General features: G+C 38.4%; 2 protein-coding genes across 3 annotated transcripts; both read left to right on the top strand.

Annotated features, from left to right (window-relative positions):
* Positions 1-2,246: 2,246 nt before the first annotated feature.
* On the top strand, positions 2,247-10,272 carry LOC146622668 (sialic acid-binding Ig-like lectin 16). Its single transcript, XM_085364894.1, has 9 exons — positions 2,247-2,295; positions 2,656-3,060; positions 3,290-3,610; positions 3,758-4,015; positions 5,286-5,543; positions 5,955-6,236; positions 8,835-9,119; positions 9,290-9,395; positions 10,173-10,272. The coding sequence occupies exons 1-9, from the start codon at positions 2,247-2,249 to the stop codon at positions 10,270-10,272; spliced, it is 2,064 nt and encodes a 687-aa protein (XP_085221020.1).
* A 5,585-nt stretch (positions 10,273-15,857) lies between these two features.
* LOC146622669 (sialic acid-binding Ig-like lectin 10) lies at positions 15,858-27,513 on the top strand. Of its 2 annotated transcripts, XM_085366338.1 has the most exons (11): positions 15,858-16,248; positions 16,474-16,794; positions 16,911-17,177; positions 17,755-17,981; positions 24,272-24,314; positions 24,857-25,114; positions 25,278-25,535; positions 25,628-25,912; positions 26,121-26,226; positions 26,326-26,395; positions 27,214-27,513. In XM_085366338.1, the coding sequence occupies exons 1-11, from the start codon at positions 16,035-16,037 to the stop codon at positions 27,511-27,513; spliced, it is 2,349 nt and encodes a 782-aa protein (XP_085222464.1). In that variant the 5' UTR covers positions 15,858-16,034. The 2 variants fall into 2 exon arrangements, with proteins under 2 accessions (XP_085222464.1, XP_085222465.1); XM_085366339.1 differs by lacking the exons at positions 17,755-17,981; positions 24,272-24,314.
* The last annotated feature ends 225 nt before the right edge of the window (positions 27,514-27,738 follow it).

Raw genomic sequence — 27,738 nt, forward strand, 5'->3', positions numbered from 1 at the left:
CCCCACACTTGTGGTCATAACATCAAAACTAACAGTGATAAGATGATGAAACCCACAGATTGTGTAGTTTAATAACTGTTTAAAATTTTCTGAAATTATACACTAGTATGAATCTAGAACAGCAATTAATACAATGTTGGATGCTGTCACAGCTTTTCATATCACTATTCAATGATCCAGCAAGAAAATAAAACTTTTATAGACATTTTCAAAGTAGAAATACTGAAATATATGATTTAATTATTTTTTTCTTTTGTCCTAGTTGCAGATTTTTATATAACTAAATTGCATATTTGTTTAGATTTTTACTGTCTTTTTCTGGTAAAATGAATTTAGTAATACAATGTTGGTCATTACTTAATGTGATCAAATGACATATATAAAATATAAGGGGGTAAAAAGTTGTTATAACGCTGTTTCTGTTTTCAGTAGATTTAAACTTTTCCTTCAAATTGGGCTACATGCTGACTAATAAGTGTACTAATTTTTTTTTTTCTGAATCAATCTATTTGGTGTCCTGGTGAAAAACGCCGGTGTGTTTATGAAACGGACCCAAACCGCAGACACAGGAGAAATGAACTGGTGTTTAAACAAAAAATGAACCTTTACTGCGGGTGATACAACAAACGGAAAACAAGGGAGAAAGAAAACTGAAACCTAAACTGGGAAAAACTATGACTATCTATGACACCTAAGACATGGGACAGGAAGACGGAACTGAACAGGAACATGCAAACATAGCGAGAAAAAGTCTAAACATGAACATGAACCTGGTAACAGGTAACAGGCGACTTAAAGAAACAGACGGGTAATGAGGGAAGTGGAAACACCTGGGGAAACACAGGTGACACAAATGAACATGTTGCCACAGGGGGAAGTAAAACAAAACACAGTGAACATGGAAACACTACAATCTTCAAAATAAAACAGAAAATATGGAGAGACGTAGACATGACACACGAGCTTGACAACGTGGACACAACACAGACATGAAACACATGACAGACTGGACAGGAAACATGACACATAACCAAGGAAACATGGATTAAAAAACAAAATCCAGAATAAAGCTCAGCTAAATCCTAACTAATAATAAGACAAGAACTTATTATCACCAACTTAACATGAGAAAATCAAAAATACAAAATAATCTGAAAACACTGGGTCACAGACCCCGCCCCTGACATTTGGTTGCTTAATGGAAGACAGCCCATCAATTATCCTACCACAGGATAGCACAACACACAGTAGATTGTATACACATGCTAAATATGGTGAATTAACTTAAGTGAATTTATTCTGTGAAAAAACTTTAAATGCTTTCTCACATTATCTTACTTACCGTCATTACCAACTTACGGGAGCAAGTACTGTATTTGTGTAGTATTTGTGAAGTGTGTATCAAGAAAAATGTTCATAAAAATGTTCCTTTAAGTTTTTGTTTGCTTTTCCCATAGTTTTTATATACTGTACATACTATATGTAAAAATGTATACTTCAGTGACATTGATTGACATCCTAAAAATAAAACATTTTGAAATATCACACAAGTAAAAAAAAAAAGTCCTTTCGCACACTCTAGTTACACTCTAGGGTTGAAATTATGAATGTCTGTGTTTTGCAATGATTGCCCTGTAAAAGTTTGGAAAGCCAGTCGGTCAAGTTCATTGGTGTGACGAGAAACTTCCTGAAATTGTGCTACAAAAAGAGGGAAAAAAACAGAAAAGAGAGAGGCGAGAAACAGAAACTTACATTTAAGTAGTCAGCGGACATCAGTGAGGAGAGAGAACAAGGCAAAACAGGTAAGAAAAAATTTAATGTGTTTTAAAATATCTTTTTAAATACAAAAAAGAAAATCTATTTTTTTTTTACATCAATAGCAGGTCTGGTAAAATAAAAATACCATTATGCATAGATTACATGGATGATGCTGCTCTGTTATATGGCAGGTGTTTTACATTTATTGTATAAGTGTCGCTGAAGCACTGTAAGAACATTTTTATTCATCAAGTAATGTTTCAGGATGGATGACACAAAGATTACTTTTTAAGGTAGTGGTGTAATCACAGGTGTGGGTAACATATAGACAAACAGGAGCAAATAACTGATCACGTTTAATCGATCTGAATTGTTGAATTTGATTTTTGTTTTGATTTTTGTTTTTATTCCTGCATGTTTACGGCATCATCTATATTAGTTATTCTAAGGAGAGAGAGACTGAATCTGTTGAGCATCGGGCATCAAGGATGTTTGTTCTCATCTGGGCAACTCTGCTTTTCAGCAGTGCTGAAACAGGTTTGTGTCTACTTTGTTATCAACCTGTAATTCAGCCAACATATATATTTCTTTCATAAATTTGCAAGTGAAACTGTTTTTCTAACATACAAATCATTATTTATTCTACCAAGACTTTATCATAAGTTAGTAGTGTTACTGTTATCTGTTGACCTTTATGCCATTTTATATAAATCTTTGTAACAAAACTTACTACAGGCTAAGAAATATGTAAAATTCTGATTGTTGCATATACTACACTCAAACAAGCAACATATGTAAAACAGGAAAGCTATTGAAGTATATTTATTAAAAATCATATTTATTGTTATAAACTAAATATTCTCTGTCACTATGTGTATCTCCCTGTTTGTGCCTCAGCCTGGGGACGACAACACTGTGTTGGAAGATACTGTGTGACTCTCAGTGAGCAAGAACTTACAGCAGAGGCTGGACTCTGTGTTGTGATCCCATGTTCTTTCACTACTGCTGATGAGTTTACACCCAAACATACAGTTTGGTACGAATGTGAAGCATCTCAACACAGCTGCAGCGATGCTGACATAATATTTCACAGCAACAAAAACACTGAGAAAAAAGCTCAGGCTGCGTTTGAAGGACGAGTCTCACGTTTGGAGCCTGATGTGACTCAAAAGAACTGCAGCATCATCATTAATGATCTGAAAGAGTCTGATTCAGGATCATATCAGCTCAGAGTTACTGGTGAACTGAATGGAAAACAAGATGGATTCACATTCATTCCTAGAGTAACTGTCTCTGTTAAAGGTATGAAAGCTATTCCAAGAAGAATAATGCTGATTTTAAATACTCAGTCTTGTGAAACCTCATATTTAGTATTTTTACAATCTTAAATGAAGTATTATTTAATTTCGGGAATTGGTTGATCCTCTGTGGAAATCTAATAGGAGCTGCAGTAGATCCAACTAGTGGCCAGCAAAATATTTCTTTCATCAAGGCTAAATTTGATTCCACTAATGCCCAATACTTCTATTAGGTCTTAATCAGAAGCCCACAGTAATGATTCCCACACTGACAGAGGGACAGCAGGCCACACTGACCTGCACTGCTCCTGGTCTCTGCTCTGGATCTGTTCCTCAAATCACCTGGACATGGAGAGGAGCAGGAGGGACTGAATCTTACATTACAGGAAATAGCACTGCGTTTAAGACTGAGGGTCTGACTCCTTTCACACAAAGACATGTGTCAACTTTGACCTTTAACCCTTCATCTGAAAACCACAACACCAATGTGACCTGTAAAGTACACTTCATTGGCAAAATAATGAAAGAAGAGACTTTGGGTTTGAGTGTGAACTGTAAGTACTTTTATAGTATTAAACTAGCTTTTTTTTTTTTTCCTGAAATCTGTTGAGTTGTGCAGTGTCAGCTGCATTCTTCTAGCAAGAAAGTCAGAAAGTTAGGGAAACTACATGATTGTGTAATTTATATGTTTTGTCTCATAGATATGAAAAAATTTCAAATTACTGGCATCACAACTGTTAAAGAGGGAGACAATCTGAATCTGACCTGCAGTGTTGAAAGTTTCCCTCCATCTCTGATTTTATGGTCTAAACTTGGTTCTGTCACAAACCTGCACAATGACACTGGATCAGCCAAACTTGCCATCCAGAATGTGACAACAGAAGATTCTGGACAGTACATCTGTACAGCAACACATCTGGACACAACTATGACTTCTTATGTCAATGTGACTGTGACTTGTAAGTAGGCATTATCGTTTTTTATTAATGTCTTGATGCATGCTCAATCATGCATTGGTCACTGAAGGAACAATGGGCTGGGAGGTCAGTTCCTTGATCAAAAATGCAAATTCTCATTAATTATCAAGGAACTGACCTCCCAGCCCATTGTTCCTTCAGTGGTGCTGGTTTCAGTCATTATGCAAATGTACTGTTTATAAAATTGGGGTAACCTGAAGTCAGCTGAGACTGAAGAAGTCACTTGGGTGAGTGATGAAACGTTTCTCCCACTGAAAACGCTACATCCAAATGAACAAAATCAACTTTGGGGAGTCTTTATTAATCTTGTATTTGACAGCCATTCTAAACTTCTTTTGACGTTCTACAGAAACCAATTTGCTGAATTTTGGCACTTTGCTCAGGGAATATATATAATGTCACACATGTAACACATCAACCTACCTTAGCAGCTTTTACTGCAGAACTGCATATTGTGTCTCATCACCATGATCTATGCAGTGTTAATTTCTCCCTCTTTAAAAGATTTAAATACACTCCACAGATAAAAGGAAACCTCAGATCATCGGGAATACAACAATCAGGGAGGGAGATGTTCTGAATTTGACCTGCAGTGTTGAAAGTTTCCCTCCATCTCTGGTCATGTGGTCTAAACCTACTTCTAACCCAAGCCGACACAATGAAACCTACACTGACGCGCACAATGACACTGGATCAGCTACACTTGTCATCCCAAATGTGACAGCAGAACAGTCTGGACAGTACATCTGTACAGCAACACATCTGGACACAACTATGACTTCTTATGTCAATGTGACTGTGACTTGTAAGTAGACATTACCAGTCTCATTAATCTCAAGATATATGAATATGATATAAAATGCCTTATTATGAGGCTGGATCACTACAGGCTACCATAACAGCTACATTCCATTTTAACATTAATTCTTAAAATGAATTAAACATCATGGAGTTGAAACATCATTCTTCCTTCTCTGGTGATTTGATGATTAGAGTGGTTCGCACTGGTGGGGGAAATAAAAGCAAAACATGCCAGCTAGTTAAATACCTGGACAACATTATATAAATATTAGAATCCCTGACTGTTCTGTGTGGACCAGGTTTCCATTTTTTCTTTTTTCTTTTTTTTTTTTTTTTGGGGGGGGGGGGGGGGGGGGGGGGGGTGTCTTTCTTTTTTTGGTTCATTGTTAATATTTTTTTTGAGTTGTTTTCTCTCACCTTATCCTGAATGAAATGCTGGTGTGCTCCACAGACACAAGAAGACCTTGGATCATTGGAAACACAACTGTGAAGGAGGGAGATGTTCTGAATCTGACCTGCAGTGTTGAAAGTGTCCCTCCATCCCTGGTTGTGTGGTCTAAACTTGGTTCCAACACAAACCTGCAGAGTGACACTGGATCAGCCAAACTTGCCGTCCTGAATGTGACAACAGAAGATTCTGGACAGTACATCTGTACAGCTAAATATATGAACACTACCCTTAAGGATAAATTCAACATAACAGTGATATGTAAGTACAAAACCTTATGTTTTTGGACAGAATATTTATAGTACTGTTCATTTTTTTTCTTCCTATCACGTAACTGAAATTGTGAATCACAAGGAGAACAACAAAGCAAACAATGCAGTCACTATGCAAATGTGCATCTTGTTTCTTTCAGTTTAATGAAGCACAACAATTGTTGCATGTGTATTTGAGAGCCATTCTAAATTTCCTTTGACATTCTACAGTAACTAATTGTATTTCAAGTGCAGCTAAAGTTTGGCACTTTGCTCAGTGAATATACATAATGTTACACATGTCAAACATTAACCTATTTTAGAAGCTTTCACTGCAAAACTGCAGTAGCAGTTTCTCATTACCATGATCTGTGGCAGTGTTAATGTCTCCCTCTTTAAAAGATTTAAATACACTCCACAGATAAAAGGAAACCTCAGATCATCGGGAATACAACAATCAGGGAGGGAGATGTTCTGAATTTGACCTGCAGTGTTGAAAGTTTCCCTCCATCTCTGGTCATGTGGTCTAAACCTACTTCTAACCCAAGCCGACACAATGGAACCTACACTGACGCGCACAATGACACTGGATCAGCTACACTTGTTATCGCAAATGTAACAACAAAACAGTCTGGACAGTACATCTGTACAGCAACACATCTGGACACAACTATGACTTCTTATGTCAATGTGACTGTGACTTGTAAGTAGACATTGCCAGTTTCATTAATCTCAAGATGTATGTATGTGATATAAAAAGATAATTGTTGAAAAAAAATAAAATAAAATGTCTTATTATGAGGCTGGATCACTACAGCTACAGTCCATTTTAATATTGATTCTTAAAAAAAAACAATACAAACATGGCAGCCAGTTAAATGCCTGCACAGCATCACAGAATTATTATTATTATTCTGTGTGATCAAAGAACATAAGAACTTTATTTTCTTCTGTTTTTGTTTGTTTGTTTGTCTGGTTGGTTCATCCTTAATAATTCTTTTAGTTGTTTTCTCTCTCCTTATCCTGAATAAAATGCTGGTGTGCTCCACAGATACAAGAAGACCTCAGATCATTGGAAACACAACTGTGAAGGAGGGAGATGTCCTGAATCTGACCTGCAGTGTTGAAAGTGTCCCTCCATCCCTGGTTGTGTGGTCTAAACTTGGTTCCAACACAAACCTGCACAATGACACTGGATCAGCTACATTTATCATCTCAAATGCAACAGCAGAACATTCTGGACAGTACATCTGTACAACTAACTATATGGACTATGCCCTGAAGGACAAAGTCAATGTAAAAGTGATTTGTAAGTACACAACTTTTTGCTATAAGACAGAACATTTATAATACAGCACAGTTATATTTCCCCCGATCTGGTAACTGAAATTGTGACTGCTAGCATAAAAAATACATAAAGAATAACATGCAGATGATGTGTACATGTGTTCTTTGTAGGTACAGAGTAACAAAAAACAAACAAATGAAAACACAATGCTATGAAATAACATGCAGAACACAAGGTATATTGTGGGGAAAACAACTTTGCAGAAAACCACAGCAAATGTTGCACATGTATTTGAGAGCCAGTTGAAACCGCAAGTGACATCTGCAAAAATCAAGATGTATCTTCAATGCTGCTGAAATCTGTTTCACTTTGCACTGTCCATGTAATATTATGCACGCAGTGTCAGATCAGTTTGTGAATAATATTATTAGTGCCAGTATCAAAAATCTTATTTCTTTTCTTTTCAAAATCTCATTACAAATTTTCACAGAAGGGTTATCTGCCAGTGTTCCTTTCATGGTGCTTATTTAAGTTACTGAAATGTGCTCTGCAGATAAAAGGAAACCTCAGATCATCGGGAATACAACAGTCAAGGAGGGAGATGTTCTGAATTTGACCTGCAGTGTTCAAAGTTTCCCTCCATCACTTATTATGTGGAAAAAACTTAATTCCACCACAATTCTTCAGAATAGAACTTACACTGTCCTAACCAGTGACACTGGATCAGCTACAGTTTTCATCCAGAATGTGACAACAGAACATTCTGGACAGTACATCTGTACAGCAACACATCTGGACACAACTATGACTTCTTACGTCAATGTGGCTGTAACTTGTAAGTAAACTTTACCAGTCTCCAGGTGTCTATAATGTATGTACACAATTGTTTTTACGTCATTGGTAGTCAGATATTTTGGTCTTTACATTTTACTAGCCATAATGACGTGAGGAAATATTTTTTTAAGGATGCAGTATAAATGGTTATCAAATTTCATTACATGAAGACAAAAACTGCTGGTTAAAGCAAAGGAAACATTAAAAACCAAAAAGTGTTGTGTTCTCACAGTGGTCCAACACATGTTGTGGTAACAGGCATTGATTCTGCAAGTCTCTTAAAATCTGCTTGAGGGATCAAATATAATTTTTCGTGTTATGATGATTTGGTGACTGTAGTGGGGAGCAGTACAGCAGTAATGGGTAAAACCCTGGAATACTGTTGTCACCCTCCATGTCTTAAATAAATAACTGAGTTGTGCTCCACAGATACAAGAAAACCTCAGATCACTGGGAACACAAGTATAAAGGAGGGAGACGATCTAAATCTGACCTGCAGTGTTGAAAGTTTCCCTCCATCTCTCATTATGTGGTCTAAATTGACTTCTGTCACAAACCTGCACAACGACACTGGATCAGCTACGCTTGTCATCCCTAATGGAACCGCAGAAGATTCTGGACAGTACATCTGTACAGCTAAATATATGAGTAACACTCTAAAAGAGGAAGTCCATGTAACAGTGATATGTATGTATACAACTTTTTGCTTTTACTATATGGTTAAATGTGTGATGCCATCTAAACATCTTTGCATATTGACTATTTAGGCAGATTCTCTTGTTGGTGATCACAAAAAAAAACATCTGTTATCCCACAGATAAAAGAAAACCTCAGATTATCGGGACTACAACTGTTAAGAAGGGAGATGTTCTGAATTTGACCTGCAGTGCTGAGAGTTTCCCTCCAGCTCTTATCATGTGGAAAAAACGTAGCTCCAACACAAACCTTCTGAGTGGAAATTACACTGACCTGCACAATGGCACTGGATCATCTACACTTGTCATTCATAATGTGACAGCTGAGTATTCTGGACAATATGTCTGCACAGCGAAATATCTGGACAAAGCCATCACTATACATGCCAGTGTGACTGTGACTTGTAAGTGGAACACAATGATCTTGAATCTGAAGTTTATGTACACCTTCCTTTGTTTTATGAGTCTAATCATGTGCTTACAGGGTTTTCAGAGACCCAGGATGGCTCTGGATGTGTGCTTCAGTCAGAGGTTTTGACCTGTGTGTGTATCAGTGAAGGGTTTCCTTTACCTACCATCAAATGGCCGCTCCTAAAGAACCACACTGAGTATTCTGTCATTACTATGGTCTCTAAACACACAGTCAACAGCACTGTCAGTGTAACTGTAAACAAACATAGCAACAGCACTGTGGAATGTGTGAGTAACAATGGAAATGGAGAGAATAGAGAAAACCTACTGATCCACCAAAACTTGCCTGAAAAACATGGTATGTGTTTTCCATCTAAACACCTTTCACTGCCACGTTCACTTTTTACGTACCACATTTTCTTAATGCAGCCTTGCTAATTAGGCTGTCATTTATAGTTTGTATTTGCTTTATCTAATTCAAAACAACCTGGACCATAATTTTTTATGTTGTTATTTTTTGGAGTGCAGAGCAATCGTCTAATTTAAGGCAGGGATACATGAAAGTCATCATTGGCATTTTGGCTGCAGTAGTTCTTTCAGCAATCGTTTGCTGTTTTACCAAAAATTGGTACAGGTAAAGCACTTGCTTTTATAATTATTATTAATATTAGTTAGCTGTTGTTTTTTTCTGTAGATAAATTTGAACATAAATGTACTTCTCTAAAAACACCCCTTTCTATAGAAAAAATCAGAAGACCTCAAAAAATTCAGATGAGACTTTGGAGATGGAGAAACATCAAGATGATAAACTGGTATTTATGTTCATTTGACTTTTTTTTGGTATGATTTTCTACACAAATGCTCAGAAAACTTAAGTGTCCATACTCTTACTATACATTCACATATAAAGTGGCCCATCCTGCTCCAAGTTTCTACAAAAGAAAAAGAAATTCGGTCTGAGTCAAAACACAATTAGTTGGATCCCTTTATCTTTCTACTGAGTCTAACGCAATTCAGAGAAGTAGGTTTTGTAGAATTGTCCTGAAACACAAACTGCACAATGACGTGTTAGAAAAGGAGTACGGTATCATGATGCAATTTTGAAGTAAGTCTGAGAAGCAATGACTCTGTTTAGGCATCAATGCCCTCTAAACACCAAACAGACAGAATACACAGACATTTAGTTGCACAAAAAGACACAAAAAGAAGTATGTTGGAATAAGAGTGACAAAAGTGACACAACACTATACACAATAAACACAATAATATGAATAAACAACATAGGTTATTAGTTTTGCCATAAACAGTTGATGAACAGGTCACTGATGTTTAAGCATGAATGTAACTTCTAAGTTGGTTAACTCAAAAATACTTGCAACATGCTGACAGTTAATTTTTCCCTGTTGAAAAGCAGCAGTGCCAGGAAAGCAGCAAAGAGGCAAGAGAGGACAAAGACGGAGTATGCTGAAATCAAAAAAGCAGTAAAAGCAGAACAGGTAGAAGATGCTTGAGAAGGAAAGGGAAATGTTGGAGGCCAAAGAAGAGAAGGAGATGGAGTTGGAGATGAAACATTGTCAACCAGAAAAAGAGGAAGGAGAAGATGAAGCTGTGTACTCCACTGTGAATGATCCCACTTATTCTACTGTCACTGTGTCTTTTTTCTTTAAATAACCCAAATAAAGTTCTCTGCAGGTAGTTAGACACTTCATTAAGTGTATATGTAAGATCCCAAGGACCACCTCAATGATCTGTGCCCTAAGATATAATGCGGTTTTCTTTTACATGTTTTATTTGACAAGAATAAATCTATACTTTAAATTTTCCATCTAGTCAGAAAAAATAACTTTGTAGGGCTAATATGATTCCTTTTTAGAAATGTTATTTAAGACTTAGCCCACAGTAAACATCGAGATTTTTTTTTAATATTACAAAATCTTGACATATATGTTGGTGACAATACAGTGTCCAGACAAAGACAATATACTTAAGATTGTGTCTTTATCCAAAAAAAAAAAAAGAAAAGAAAAAAAGAAAAATCAATTAAACATTCTAGAAAAGTGTGACCTATACTTTTTGTGGTTTGAGTTGATTTTTAATGGTCTCTGCTCATTTTCATTTATTATTCTTTGTTGTTTTGCTAACAAAATAAGACCTTTTTGCTTTCTTTGGCCATTCATTGTGCTCACCAGAAAGTGGCAGAGTAAACCCATTACCCATGTGAAATTATAAGTCAAGTAGATGTGTGGTCTGTTATCACTGGTGCTGCCTGGCTGCAGATTTTGTATTTTGCCTGGTCTTGTATGATGCATTAATAAAAGTGAGTATTTTATACATCTCTAATTCTGCCCAATGCTCTGAATGGTGTATCACAAGCAGGTTTCTATATCATAACATGAAATAGAGCTTTAATTTCAACCTTGAAAATTTCAGTATATTTTCATCATTGTTTAGACACTGGGTTAAAATAAAATTCCCACTCATGGTATCTACAATTGTGAAATATTAACACAACAAAAAAATTATCACACTGTAAAGCAAATCTTAGCATGATCTGATCAGATACAGTGTTTCAGATTTGTAATTAAGTTATAGAAATTGAATCATAATCAATAGCAGTACACTCACACACCAAAAATTAGGGCATTAGAGTACCTTACATTTTTGGCGATACTGGCGCTCTACTTACTTGGTCACACAACATGACAATGAGCAGTTGTTAAAATTGAAAAAATGTGATGCAAAAAGGAAGCAGAGAAACAATCACATTCAAAGCAAAAGTTGTGGCTTACAGCAAAAACCAAGATGTAATGAATGGTCACCATTTCACCTTCTTCACAGTTTCAACACCTCTCAGCAAGTAGAAAGTGTTCACCTATAATTTGGTGTCTTCCATACAAGCTATGGCTGAAGTTGTCAACCTCTGTGTTAAGGAATTTTTATTGTTTTATTTGATTATGCTTCAAATGTTATGTTATACATATTTCACCAGACACAGTTTTCTGTTGAAACAGCAAGCTGACCCTGTGACACTGACAAGAGATCAGTACAGAAATACACATCTGCAGAAGTTGACTCGCAGTATATTATTCTTAGAAATTGACTTGCAACACACATACTTTGTGACACACACACACACACACACACACACACACACACACACACACACACACAGACAGACAGCATCAGGACCTGCGTAACAGGAAATGTGATTATATTTGCATATTGACGATGTAACCTATAAAAATAAACGAATACTGCAGTTCGGTGTGATTTGCACTGAGCTTTTCACCCGTGCCGCACGTTGTCAATCTTAAGTGTCTCAGTGTTGTTTATTCACCTGACTGTTTGTTAACTGTAAATCTCTGACACTCTGTTAGCAACCAAAGTAACCACAGTGAAGTTATCAGAGCAGCAATATCTGTGAACAGTTTCACTTAGTGATGGAAATATCAACCATATCAGACAACATGACCCAGAGTCATGAAACTACAGTAAAGCAGGGGGAAAAGCCCCAAGAAGGAAAAGTGATGTTGTGTTACAGTTTTAAGGCAGAGGAGGGTGGGAATGGTAAAATGCAATAAAAAGCTCACTTCGGACTTCCCACTGCAAGCACTTACATGAAACCTTGTATTGGATGAATTTGCTCCCTTGCAAGAATAAACACTCCAGTTCTTGACTGTTGTTCATTTTTCTTAATTTGTATTCTGACATAGCACAATGTTGATAATTTGTTGAGCTGACCCTTTGAAATAAGATAATAGTGTAACTTATATGTTATTATGAAACTTTGCACTTTCCTTTCCTTTATTCATACTTTTCATTAGACAACACAGCAGTAGCTGAACATACAAAGATACACTGTCAATTTGAATTGGAATCTTATGGCAAATGGAGTGCTTCTCTTGACCACTGCTAATGTATTTATGTGTGTGAATGTCATCTTTATGTATTCCATCAATATTTTGTGTTTTAAAGGTTCTATAGTGGCTCCTTTGAAGACCCAGGCTTTCTTTTTCCTGCTCAAGAAACCCAAGGCCAAAGAGGGAACACAAGCATCTGTTGTAGCTGAAACAGAGTTTTATACCAGTTTGGAAAACTGAAACTGAGTTTAATCAAATTCAAATTAAATCAGATTTCTTTTTGGATTTTGAATCATTTGATTTTCGATGACAAGAAAAACACGTTTTTGGCTGTCAGATGTGCTTCAGAGATGAGTACCAGTTCACCCCGAGCACATCTGACAGACATGAAAGGGTCTTGAAAAGCCGTGAAGAATGTTATATTGTACCTGTAACATTTTTCAGCGTGTCCGGTTTGGCAGTGGTTTCATGCAGTTAGATTATGCAGGAGGATGAAGGAATTGACACTACTGACGTGCCCACCAAGCTCTCCTAACTTAAATCCAACAGAAAACCGTTGGGACATTACGTTTTGGTCCATCCAATGCCACCAAATTACACCTCACACCGTCCAGGAAATCAGAGATGCCCTGCTCCAGATTTGGGAGGACACCCCACAGCGTGATCTCATTAGGAGCATGCCCTGACATGGTCAGGCAAGCATACAAACATGTGAAGTCCATACAAACTACTAAGTACCATTTGAAGTTGCTCTAATGAAATTTTGTCAGATTAGCCTGTTGCATAATTTTTTCACTTTGATTTTTAGGTGTCTGTGAATTCAACCCTCTGTAAGTTAAAAAATTTCATTTCCATCAACTGATGTGGCATCCTTTCATTCCTAACACATTACCCTAGGATTACTACAGAAGCTCATACAGGACACTAGCCTGTAAAAATAATTTTCTTTCTATGGTCTCTGCAGATTGAGGGAGCCTTGTTGCATTCTGTTAAGACAGTTCTCACTTTCTAGAAGGTGTCATTCTCCCCCCCCCCCCTATCAAAGACATCAGATCATTTGTTAATCTGACAGACTGCCTAGTCTTAAAGAATCTGTCTCAACTTACTGAACTGGCCATAACCAGGAATCAGTAAATCCAGGTCTGAAGTTATTTGAACCATGCTTATAACACAGATGTGCTGAAGAATGTTTCCGTGCCCGAATGTTTTGGGTGTTAATGTCGCCTTCAGACATGAACATCTCTGTCTGATCTGTGGTAAATTAGTCAACCTTGTATAAATTTGGTTTTTGATAGTTCCATTCAGTTATTATTGTGTCTGGTTTACTTCCTAGTTAGCGTCCTGCCATTCCTCCCACACTGCCTTAGAAACCCATGATTCCTTCTGGAGTGTAAGTGGTGTAGTAGCACATCAACAGCAGTCAGGTTTTGGGATTCTCTTTGGAAAAAAAAAAAACTTATGGGAAACTCACCTGCCTGCTTGCTGTTTTTTGATTCATACGGTTTATGAGACATTTGAGTTTGCTAGACCTGAAAAATAAAAGACACTAAAAAAGAGGAAGAAAAAGAGAAAGACTGATGCAGAATATGGAGGTTCATAGAAGACTTGAAAATTTAAGTATTTGTTCACTGAAGTAAGAGTTAAAGCACCACACACCACACAATGTTGCAACTCAAATAGACTGCAAACGAGAGGTTTCCATAGAGACAGAAGGCACAACAGCGCCTTAGTAAGAATAGTAAAGATACCACAGAATATTAATAGATAAAGAAAAAAATCTAAATATGCAGAAGTCAAAGGAGCTTGCAAAGAAAATTTTGTGTGTGTGGGCTTCCGGTACGATGACCTGGATGACTGAGAACCTTCACAGACATAAATATGCAGAAGTGTTGCAGAGAGGCTGTATGTGGCTGAAAAATGGAAATGCTGTGAGAGTTTATTTTAAATCCTTTAAGCTGTTTAATGTCTTCAATGTGCCTCAAGAATCCTTTCTAATGTGACTTTTTAATTTTAATACATGCAGCCATTAACAAAGCTTGTTTATTGCTGTATGTGTTGTACTATGTTGAAGTGACGTAAAACTGAGCAAAATGTCTCATGAAAAACTGAATTAAGTACTTCTGCTGGTGTGTCAAATTCTTAAGTTAAGATACAGGTTTTTACCAAAAATAAATAATAATAATGAACATATATAAGATATTTAGTGCAACAGAACATGCTATATTTATGAAAGCCAGTTTGTAAAAATCAATAGTGTCTGCGAAGAATTTAGTTGCAAAATGAGGAAGAAATAGAGATGAGGAAGTGAAACCTGAGATTAAAAAGTCAGCAGAGATCATTGTGCAGAGAAGACTGATAAACAGCAAATACACTGAGGTAAAAAATGTGTAAAATATATTCAAAATATATTTAAAACTCTTAATGAACACTGTTTCCAATTGTCTTTCACTGTTGATAAAAGTAGGAGCTGACTCAGTGCTAGGAAATGAAAAAAAAAGGCTGGATGATTAAAGATCATTATGCATTCATTATGCACTGTGAAATAAGTGAGCATGTGACATCCTTTAGAGACATTTCTGGACATTTACTTCATATGCTGCATGTTTGTCTGTGCAGGGAGAAACTGAATGTGCCAAGGATCAAATCAAGATGTTGGTTCTGATCTGGTCAGCTGTACTTTTCTCTGTGACGGGCAGTGATGCTGACACAGGTTTGTATCCTCTTTACAATTTTATAATTCTGCATATAATAAATAATCTTCCAACATTTGAATGTAACACTGTTTTTTTGGACATACGTCCAGGTTATAAATATTTCTTCTTATCTGTTGACTCGTGGTGTCATTTAAAAAAAAGTTGTGCACACACAGCAAATGCTAATGCATATACTATTATATATTGTACATATGTTTATTAGTCTCAGATTTAGCCATTCTTATATTTTGCTTGTTTTACGTCATTGTATTTTTGCACAACTCTGCTGCTTGTGAAGGTCGCACACAAGAATTTCACTCGCATGTACTGTACCAGTGTACCTGCACATGTGATGTGACAATAAAAGTGATGTGATGTGATGTAATGTAAAAAACAAACAAACTTGCAAAGAGATTGCAAACAAAACATAAAGAAACAGCAAAGGCCAATGCAGTCTCAAGAAACAAATTCATCTTTGCTTGCCTAAAGCTAAAGTCTGTTTATTTTATCTCCTCCTTTACATTTGCAGGTGATTCAGAAATGAGAAATCCACAGTGTGACAGAGAATACTGCATCACTCTTAATGTGAGAAAGCTGACAGCAGAGGCTGGACTCTATGTTGTGATCCCGTGTTCTTTCAAGACTGCTGAAGGCTTTGAAACCCAACATATAGTGTGGTATAAATGTGAAGCATCAGAAGCAGGATGTGATCGCCCTGTCATGATATTTCACACCAACAAAAGCACTGATGTTCAACCTGAGTTTGAAGGACGAGTGTCACTTATCGAGCATGTCATTCAGAACAACTGCAGCATCATCATCAATAATCTCAAAGAGTCTGATTCTGGATCATATCACCTCAGAGTTATTGGTGAAGTGAATAGGAAGACAGATGCATTTACATTTATTCCTAAAGTTAATGTCTCTGTTAAAGGTATGAAAAGCTAGATCAAAAACAATCATGTAGGAAATTGAAATGTAGTTCAACATGCTTGTGTTTTATTGTATCTGTGAAACATTTTGCACATTTGCTGACCCTTGTATGCAGCTTATAAGAAGTGCAACAATTCCCGATAAACATCTACTTAAATTTCTGGAGTTTTTTTCCTCTTTTAATTCAAGTTCATTTGATTCCACTAATGTACTGTGTTCCCACCAGGTCTTAAACAAAAACCCACAGTAATGATTCCCACACTGACAGAGGGACAGCAGGCCACTCTGACCTGCACTGCTCCTGGTCTCTGCTCTGGATCTGTTCCTGAAATCACCTGGACATGGAGAGGAGCAGGAGGGACTGAATCTTACATTGCAAGGAACAGTACTGATTACAAGACAGAGAATCTGACAGCTTTCACACAGAGTCATGTCTCAACTTTGACCTTTAATGCTTTGGCTAAACACCACAACACCAGTATCACTTGCAAGATCAGCTTTACAGATAAAACAACTACAGAAGGGAGTTCAACTTTGACTGTGAACTGTGAGTATTTCTAAATCTAAATATTTCTATCTAAAATATTCAGAATGCTATTGAATGTTATAGTGCTTTTGAAGAAAAGTCAGGAAGTTATATGGAATGTGTCCTTTGTCACATAGACGTGAAGAAAATTAAAATCACTAAGGATACAAGTGTGAAGGAGGGTGAAGCTCTGAATCTGACCTGCAGTGTAGAAAGTTTTCCCCCATCTCTGATCATCTGGTCTAAACATAGTTCCAACACGAGCCTGCACAATGACACTGGATCAGCAACTCTCTCCATGCTGAATATGACAACGAAAGATTCTGGCCAGTACATCTGTACAGCTAAATATATGAACAATATAGTCAACAATACAGACACCAAAGTCAATGTAACAGTCATATGTAAGTACAAACCTTGTTTTTAATGTATTCATTATTATTATTATTGTTATTATTATTATTATAAATGTTATTATTAATATTAATGACAACTGAAAGATGAGTTTAGCATTAGAGCCCCAAGAAGGGTCCTTTTTTTTGTTGGGTCTGTGTTTCCACAGGCCCTGCTAGTTTAGAGACTTATTCATCATGAAGAACACAAGACAAAACAGAACATCTTCAACCGGTCTTTAACTTGCTAACAAGGGAAGCCTTGGTCTCATCACCTGTCTCTAGCCCAAATCCTTCAAAGAGCAGCTCTCCTCGCAGCTATTTATTGACATGACAGTTACAATACACATCACAGCACAAGCACCTCCCACCGTAACCCCCCCCAATGGTTCTAAGACAAGGCACTATGTGTGTGTGTGTGTGTGTGTGTTTGTGTGCGTGTGTGTGTGACTTCCTGATCACAACATCCTTGGTCATAAGGAGAGTAATCTCCCCCACACCCAATATATGGTTCAATTCCTGTATTGGTTCACCATGCACAACACAGTAAATTACTTTAGTAAATAAATTACTAAAATGTGTTTTACAGATAAAAGGAAGCCTCAGATCATTGGAAATACAACCGTTAAACTGGGAGATGTTCTGAATCTGACCTGCAGTGTCGAAAGCTTCCCTCCAGCTCTTATAGTCTGGAGAAGTACCAACACAAACCTTCTGACTAAAACTGATCTGCACAATGACACTGGATCAGCTACACTTGTCATTCAGAATGTGACAGCAGAACATTCTGGACAGTACATCTGTGCAACCAAACATCTGCACACAACTGTGACTTCATATGTCAACGTGACTGTGACATGTAAGTAGACGGCACTGATCTTAAATCTGAATGTCATCCTTACGCTAAAATCAATGCTTCACTTGTTTAATGATCCTAAACATGCGCTTACAGGGTTTTCAAAAATAGTGAATGGCTCTGGATGTGTGCTTCAGTCAGAGGTTTTGACCTGTGTGTGTATCAGTGAAGGGTTTCCTTTACCTACTGTCAAATGGCCATTTCTGAAGAACAGCACTGATTACTCTGTCTTTACCACTGTGTCAAACCACACAGTAAACAGCACAGTCAGTTTAACTGTGAAAAACAATGGCAGCACTACTTTAGAATGTGTCAGCAACAATGGAATGGGGGAAGCAGAAGAAAGTCTCACAATCCAAAAAAACTTGCCAGACAATAATAGTAAGTATTTCCAACCAAACATTTTTGAACACCAATTTAACCTCTTAGGACCACACTTGTTAATGCAATCTTTGTAAAAAGACAATCTTCAAACACACATTTGCAGTATGCATTTTAAGCAACATGGAACCAACTTTATTCCTTTTTAAATTCACTTCAATTCACAGTTTTTAGGCTGGAATACCTGAACGTCATCATTGTCTTGTTCACTGGGACAGTTCTTGCAACAATCATTTGCTTTTTAGCTAAAAATTGCTACAGGTAAGGCTACAGGTGTCTAATTATTATTAGGTTTTCTCTGTAGAGGAATTTGAACATGAATTTGTCTCTCTATCTTTTTCTTCAGAAAAAAACAGAACATTCAAAAATTGAGAACTTCAGATGAGATTTTGGAGATGGAGACACATCAAAATAAACTGGTATTAATTCATCAGACATTTTTTGATTTACTTGTCAAAATAGGAGTTTCTGCACAAATTTTGATGTCTTTGAAGCATCCATAGTTTACTTGTTTACATTTTACTGAAAGTTCCCACATAAAGGTTCTGCAAGAAAGTGGTTCAGATTAAGATTAGCCTTAATAACAAGATTATTTTGATTTTGTATACAGTGGTGTGAAAAAGTGGTTGCCCCAGTTTCCTATTTTATTTGTATGTTTGTCAGAGTTAAACATTTCAGATCATAAAATAACTTTAGATATTAGACAAAGAAAAAAAGTCAACACAAAAGGCAGTTTAGTTAGGCCGCTCCTAAGTCTTCAGTTTGTTTTTCCTAAGCCATTCAGAGGTGGACTTGCTGGTGTGTTTTGGATCACTGGCAAAATAGTTTTTTCCCCCTTTATGCTCATTTACTCAACACTGGTTTTCACCTTGGAACTCTCTCATGGATGCCATTTTTGCCCAGTCTCTTGTTTATGGTTGCATCACTGAACTTAACTGAGGCAAGTGAGGCCTGCAGTTCTTTGGATATTGTTCTGGGGTCTTTAATGACCTCTTGGATGAGTTTTCACAATTTAGTTTTTAGGGCAATTTGTCATGGTCCTGGGTCGTGCGACCCGGTGTTTTGTGTTTAGTCTATTTTGATGTTTATTGATTGTTTAGGTTCATTAAGGTAGTCCAGCCATTTGTATATATCACCCTTGCATTACGTCTCCCTTGCCCTTCGTGTGTTTATGTCTGTGCGTCTTGTACTGTCAAGTTCATGCTGTCAGTATTGTCACCTCCCCCTGTACTACGTCTCCCCGGTTCATGTCTCATGTTTCCTGTTTTACTTTGAAGGCCTGCATTCACTGTCAGTGTATTCAGTTTCACTCCTCCTGTCCTGTCGTTAAGTTCATGTGTGTCAGCTGCGTTTCCATGTGTGGCCACTTCCCCTGATCATCCCTCATGTGTATTTAGTCTCTGTGTTTCTTACAGTCTGTGTCGCGTCGTCTGTGTTCCCACCCTCCGTGTTTCCATGCCCGGTCTGTTGTATTCTAAGTCATAGCCTTACCTTAGTTCATTCCCAGTTTAGGTTTCTGTTTAGTTATTGCTTTTGTGCTGCCCTTATTCTTGTTTGTTTCTCTTGTGTTACCAGCCACAATAAAAGGCTCGCCTTCTGTTAAAGCTCACTTCCGTCTGCTCACTTGTGTACGCACCTGGGTCCATTACACGCATTCTCCACTCGGTCCGTCACAGCGGACCGTGACACAATTTTGGTCAGCCGGCCACTCCAGATCACCACTATTCCATGTTTTTGCCATTTGTGGATAATGCCTCTCACTGAGGTTTGCATGGATTCCCACAGATTTAGAAATGTCTTTATAACCTTTTCCAGACTGACACATCTCAATTACATTGTTTCTTAACTGTTGCTGAATTTCCCTGTATTGCAATATGAGGCCTACTCAACTTTGCCATGCAGGTCCTATTTACAGTAAGTAATTTCTTGATTGAAAATGGGTGTGGCAGTAATCAGGCCAGAAATTGAACTCAAAAGATGAGATACACCACCATAACTTTTTCATAAATGGCCATGTAGCTTTGGATTTTTTCCCTCTTAATAATGTATACTGTCATTTAGAAAATACATTTTGTGTTCAGTTGTGTTATCTTTGTCTAATATTTAAATTTGTTTGATTATCTGAAACATTTAATTGTAACAAACACTTTTTCACACCACTGTGTGCACTTTAAAGTGGATATGAAACACCACATGTATAGCTGAAACCTATGACCTTGTGGACCCCGAGTTGGATGATGAAATACGCAGCTTTGTCACTCACACGAGTAATGATGGGTCTCTGCTTGGATCGCAAAGGTTCAGACGTTTTTCCTCTTTGAAGAAACTCCTCAAGGCCCTTAGTTTGCTCATTCATATTGCAAAGGTCTTCAAGAGCAAAGATGAAGGTCCCTCTTGCAGTTCATGGCATCATTGCAAACAGTCTCGCACAGCAGAGGAACTGACAAAGGCTGAGATTGTCGTCATCAAAAGTGTGCAGAAGGAAATGTTTGAGGAGGAACTTGCCTGTATTGCTAATGGTAAAGACATACCAAAACACAGCTCTTTACAAAAACTCAGTCCCTACTGTGATGATGAAGGACTCTTGAGGATAGGTGGAAGGCTCAAACACGCCAACATCGACTACAAGGAGAAACATCCTCTCATTATTCCAGGTGGTAGCCATGTTGCCAAGTTGATAGTAGAACACCATCACCAGCGAGTAATGCATCAGGGACGGGTGTTCACAGAAGGTGCAGTCCGTACTGCTGGATATTGGATTACAGGAGCAAGGAGGCTAATCAAACAGATTATCCACAACTGTATCACCTGCAACAGACTAGCTTGTAACAAGAAGGCAGGTCCTTTAAGCCAGGCACTGTCACCAAGCATGGCGGCAGGCACCGAGCGTGTGCCTATGTCAGCAGGGTTAGAGCTCGTAGGGACATAGTGCCATTGTTTTGGTTCTGAAATCCTCCTGATTCGCTGCACCCTGTTGCCAACATATACATAGAACCTCTTCGTCTGGTTGCTTATATAGCCTAAAACCACACGACTGTCTGTGTAGAATTCAACTGCCTCAAGATTTAGGTCCATTTAGGTTGTGATGACTTCAGCAAGCTCTGCAGCTAAAACAGCAGCTCCCAATTCCAGTCTTGGAATTGTATGAGCAGATTGTGGGGCCAATTTTGCTTTCCCTAGAACGAAGCCCACCTGATGGTTCTGATTTTCGCCAGTGGTCTTTAGGAAAGCAACTGCTGCAATGGCTTTAGTGGAGGCATCTGAAAAGATGTGTAACTCTTTTCTGATTGCTGTTGACATCGTAGCAGAAGCGTAGGTCCTTGGAATATGTACATTCTTGAGATCGACAAGAGATTCTTTCCATGTATCCCACTCGGCCTCCCTTTCTCTAGGCAGTGGAGTGTCCCAGTCTAGGGCCTCACTTGAAAGTTCTCTCAGCAGCATCTTTCCCTGGATTGTAACCGGTGAAGCAAATCCTAAGGGATCAAAAAGACCATTGATTGTAGCTAAGACACCTCTCTTTGTAAAGGGCTTCACTGTCTCTGCTACTCGAAAGGTAAAGGCGTCTTTCTTTAGGTCCCATATCAGACCAAGGCTTCGCTGTGTAGGTGTCACATCAGTCTCCAGATTTAGCTCTTTAAGCCCCTTTGCACGGTCATCTGGAGAAAATGCATCAAGAACCTCAGAGCTGTTTGATGCTATTTTATGCAGGCGAAGGTTAGATGTGGCAAGCATTTCCTGTGCTCTCTTCATTAGATCAATAGCTTCACTGGCTGTGGGCCTTGACATAAGCGCATCATCAACGTAGAACTCCCTCTCAATGAAGCGTCGTGCATCTGATCCGAATTCCTCTTCACCATGAGCTGCTGCACATCGAAGGCCGTATATAGCTACGGATGGTGAGGGGCTGTTGCCAAACACGTGAACCTTCATTTGATACTCACAGATGTCATTGGCAGGATTGTTGTCTTCATGCCAGAGGAAGCGCAAATAGTTTCGATGGTCCTCTCTTACAATGAAACTGTGAAACATCTGTTCAATGTCAGCGGTTACTGCAACAGTTTCACGTCTGAACCTCAACAATACTCCCAATAAGCTATTATTGAGGTCAGGTCCAGAGAGGAGAACATCATTGAGAGAGACGCCATGGCACTTTGCACTTGAGTCAAACACAACCCTGATCTGATCCGGCTTCTGAGGATGGTACACCCCAAACGTAGGTAAGTACCAGCACTCCTTGTCCACCTCAAGTGGAGGAGCCAGTTCAGCATGGTCACGATCAAATATGTTCTGCATGAAAGCAAAGAAATGCCTCTTCATTTCAGGCCTTTTTTCAAGGGTGCGCTGAAGAGAGGATAAGCGTTTGACGGCCTGGTCGCGATTGTTGGGCAGCCTCTGATTTTGCTGCCTCAACCTCTTGCAGCAGGTCACTAAGCTCTCTCAGCTTAACAGGATCTTTGCTACTGACCTTTGGGAAGTTTGTAAGCCTGTCGAACAGTGTTTTTTCAATTATCTCTGGAGAGCCAAAACATTCCTCCAAACGCTCCCAGGCTTTGTCCAGTCCAACTTCAGGACGACAGACATGCACCGTCTTTATTCTTTTCACGTGCCGTGCTGAGTCGTGCCCTAGCCATTTAATAAGGAGGTCCAACTCTTCACTGGGGCTGAGTTTTAGTCCACTGATTGCATTCAGAAAGGAGGATTTCCACGCCCAGTAATTTTCAGGGCAGTCATCAAACTTTGTGAGACCAGCATTAATAAGATCTCTCCGTGCCAAGTACCTTGCTATATCACCCACCTGAGCACTGCCATCTGGTAGGAGTTGAGGTGTGACTCGATCAGGCGACCTTTCCCTTGTGCTCTCTGGTGGGTGCGGTGTTGAGTGGGGATAAATACCAGACTTTGGTTCCTGAGATAGCCCTGATGTTGGAATGGCTTTGTTTCTCATTTTGAACAAGTGAGATTCAACATATGGAGTACCAAAGCTTTGCCTGGGTTGAATCGTGGGCTTCAACTCATGAACAGTTGACTCTCTATGCTCTTCCTCTGGTTTAGCACTCTCGGTTGGCTGTAGATGCTGCTCCACATACTGCCGTGTCCTTTCAGCAGTCTCTTCAAAGGCTCGTTTCCTTTCAGTTTTGACAGACTCCTCTGCTGCAACCTCAAGGATGCTGGCTTCAGCCATAGCTGCTGCTACCTCCTTTTCATACTGTAAAGTGTTCAATTTGGCTTCTATGCGAGCCTTTTCAATCATCATTTCTGACTCTATTTTGGCATAATCGGCTCGTGCGCGAGCTGCCTCCAGTTTAGCACGAGCTGCAGCAGCGGCTCGACTGGCTGATGATCCACTCGATGCTATAGAGGCCACTGACCTGGTCTCTAGAGCCGACAGCTGCGTTATTTCTTTTGTGGCTTGTGTGTCCTCCATCCCACAATGCTGCTGTGTGGCAAGCGTAAGCAGTAGTAGAGATGAGACGTGCTGGCAGACGAAGTTGCTGTCTTTGATTATCTCTGCTCGCTGAGAAGCTGCTTTTTTACTGTTCTGTCCTTATTGTGCGTCCCTTTGCCCAACTTGACAGACAGCTAACGGTTTCAATGAACATTGGAGGCGGAAGTAAGTTTAAGGCTTTTTACTTCGTCAGTAGTTCAATGATTGACATCCTTTTCTTCCCGTAAAAAAGCAATAACTCTCCAAGGCAGAAACGTTTTAAAGAGCAACAACATATTCTGCAGGCTAACAAGCGACCAGCTTCCTGTTTCCTCTACCCACAGGAACACAGAAAAACCCCACCAAAATAAAAGCAGGTGAGAATTCCCATTATGACCAGCAGAGGGTGCTGAAGAGAAAGAACCTATGCATGCCATAACAATGAACAATACCCTGAAGAAGGATATCAATATCACAGTGATATGTAAGTACAAAACTTTGTGCTTTTAAGCAGAAGATTTTTAGCAGTGGTCATATTCGTTTCATCTGGTACCTGAAATGGTGCATTTAGATTAGTGTAATTCTTTTGAATAACTCTTACAGCCACACCTCATTAAATATGTGATATCATCTCAATATCTGTGTATATTGGCTTTGAAATGTTTAGACAGTGATACCACTGACGACTTGTACTTTTCAAAAATGTCATTTAAAATAATTTTGATAAGTTGAAGACGATGATGTAGAGTAAAAATTTGCTTAGAAAGAGGAACACTGTAGACTGCACTATACAGGGGAAGTAAGAGGAAATGTATTAAGAGCCTGTTGAAAACTATTATGATGTTGTACAGTGACCAAATTGTAATTTGCATTTTAATGACATTTGTGGCATTTTACACTTTGCATTAATTAAACTCGCGTTGTTATCATTCTTATCCTTCATTTTTCTGGTTGAATGATTACATGTCAGTGTAACTTGCCCTCTCCATAAATATAACACTGAAATCACTGAAATGTATTTTACAGATAACAGGGCTGCTCAGATCATTGGGAATACAACTGTTAAGGAGGGAGATGTTCTGAATCTGACCTGCAGTGTTGACAGTTTCCCTCCATCTCTGATTGTGTGGTCTAAACTTGGTTCTGACACAAACCTGCACAATGGCACTGGATCAGCTACAATTTTCATTCAAAATGTGAAACCGGATCATTCTGGACAGTACATCTGTACAGTTACATATATGAACAATACCCTAAAGGAAAACGTCACCATAACAGTAATATGTAAGTACCACACATTGTCACATTACTGGATAACATCACCAGTGATTTCATCAGCAGCCTTATCATCTTCCAGGTTAATTTTGCAGTTGAAGTCATGAAGAATGATTATGTGCCAGTGTTGTTTCCAAACTCCTTAAATAAACCACCTAAATATTCTCCACAGATAACAGGGCTGCTCAGATCATTGGGAATACAACTGTTAAGGAGGGAGATGTTCTGAATCTGACCTGCAGTGCTGAAAGTTTTCCTCCATCTGTGATTGTGTGGTCTAAACTTAGTTCTAACACAAAGCTGCACAATGACACTGGATCAGCTACACTTGTCATCCATAATGTAACATCAGAACATTCAGGGCAGTACATCTGTACAGTAAAACATCTGGACACAGCTGTGCCTTCATATGTTGATGTAACTGTGACTTGTAAGTAGATGGCATGTATTTTTAACCTGAAGTTCATTAACATTATAGCTTGCAGCGTGTCCTGTTTTATGATTCTGACTACATGTTTACAGGGCATACAAAGATACAGAATGGCTCAGGATGTGTGCTTCAGTCTGAGGGTTTGACCTGTGTGTGCATCAGTGAAGGCTTTCCTTTACCTAACATCACATGGCCTCTGTTGAATCACCACACTGAGTACTCTGTCATTACTAGTGTATCAAACCACACAGTCAACAGCACTGTCAGTCTCACTGTAAAAAACCATGGCAACAGCACTGTTGAATGTGTCAGCAACAATGGAAATGGAGAAGTAAGAGAGAACCTGCTGATCAATAACAACTTGTCCAAAAAAGATGGTAAGTTTTGTTTGGTTGTTGCTGTTGTTTTAAATTAAAACCCTTTCTGTAACACTTTTAACCACTTGACATTTTTACTACCATTTTTGGACCCATGTAATCTATGACCTATGTAATTAAGACAATCATTAGACTAGCCATTAGGTGTGCTGTATATAATTCAATATGTGAGTTAACAGGTTTTTCATGTTGTTTCCTTCGAGTGCAGAGCCGTCATCGGGTCTTAGGTGGCAATTTCTGGAAATTATCATTGCATTTTTGATTGGTGCAGTTCTTTCATCAGGTGTTTGCTTTTTGGCAAAAAAGTGCTACAGGTACAGAATTTATTTTTGTAGTTATTATTAATGTTTCCGTGTAGATGCAAATTAAGATTCATTTCAACATTGTTTCTGTAAATATGCCCTTTTCTACAGGAAAGAAATGACGAGTTCTGGACATTTGAATGACACTTTTGTGATGCTGACACGTCCAGATGACCCACTGGTATTTATGTTGATTCATCTTTTTTGATATAACTTAAAATAATAAAATGGGTTTCTGCACAAATATCTTGCATACATTTGGAAGAAGTCTTACTGCTGCTGGTAATCCACACTGGATTCCACTGGATAAAACTCATCATTTCAAGGCATAAAAATAAAAATCTTTCACATCTCTGTGTTACATAAAGGCAGATGTATATGCATAGTATGTAGATAGGAATCTCTCTCTCTCTCTCTCTCACACACACACACACACACACACACACTGAACCATCTCTTATATTAAAACAAACCACCCCACCAAACTAACCACTCACTGCACAGCGCTATCAGGTGAAACAATAATAAGTCAGCTCAGTCCATCAGGACTACACTAAACAACAACACACAAGACAGTGTCAAGCAAGACAGTGTCAGGAAAGTTGATTGTTTTCCAGAAATGAAAAGCCAATCCTTTAATGAACACTACATATTATACAACTTTAGATAGGTGCATCATTGAAAACATGGGCTGACAACAAGGCATAGCTGTAATGGTAGGCAGAGGCTTCCGAATAAAGTGACGCTGCCTTTATTCTGCTAGGCGACGTTTAACACTGCCTAGCAATTTACAGGTGCACCCCTTACACCAGCACAACGCAGGAAGGGACAGATGGAGAGAGAAACCAAACAAATAGGATAGCTTGACTTAGAATATGGCGCAGAACTCACACCCTTTGAAGCATGAAAGAATACACACTAGATAAATGGATAGTTTGCACAATGTTGGGCTGCCTGTAGCTGATAAATGACTGAAACAATTTACTTTGTACCTATCAGATATATGATGGTCAAGCATTACAAAACAACCAGACCCTGAACTCAAACAGTGGGACAAAAGAAGTGGAATATGCCACCATTGATTTTTCCCTGTTAAAAACAAAGCCAGCAAGGACGCAAGAAAGCACAAAGACGGAGTACGCTGAAATCAAGAGGATAATAAAAAAAGAACAAGTAGATGATGATGGAGACGACGGTAAAATGTTGGAGGGGGAGATGAAACACTGTGAACCAGAAAAGAAGGAAGGGGAAGATGAGGCAGTGTACTCCACTGTGAATGACATAATAGATGATAATTGAGGAATTCTTTTGTATAGTTGCTAAGGATAAATATTGATCTCTTCAGATGTAATTGGTGGATGGATGGATTTCCATTTTGTGTTTGAATTAATTTTTGAATTAAAATTTCCATTTTGTGTTTGAATTAAAATTTTCTCTATGTTGTAAACTTCACAAATATTAACAAATCAAATCTTACAGGGATGAAAATGTTACCTCTGAATATAATGCTCTGCAATAGTTTAA

Source organism: Diplotaxodon limnothrissa, linkage group LG11, assembly GCF_057381915.1.
Source record: "Diplotaxodon limnothrissa isolate DT_005_m linkage group LG11, D_limnothrissa_male_GT1.1, whole genome shotgun sequence".
NCBI lineage: Eukaryota > Metazoa > Chordata > Actinopteri > Cichliformes > Cichlidae > Diplotaxodon > Diplotaxodon limnothrissa.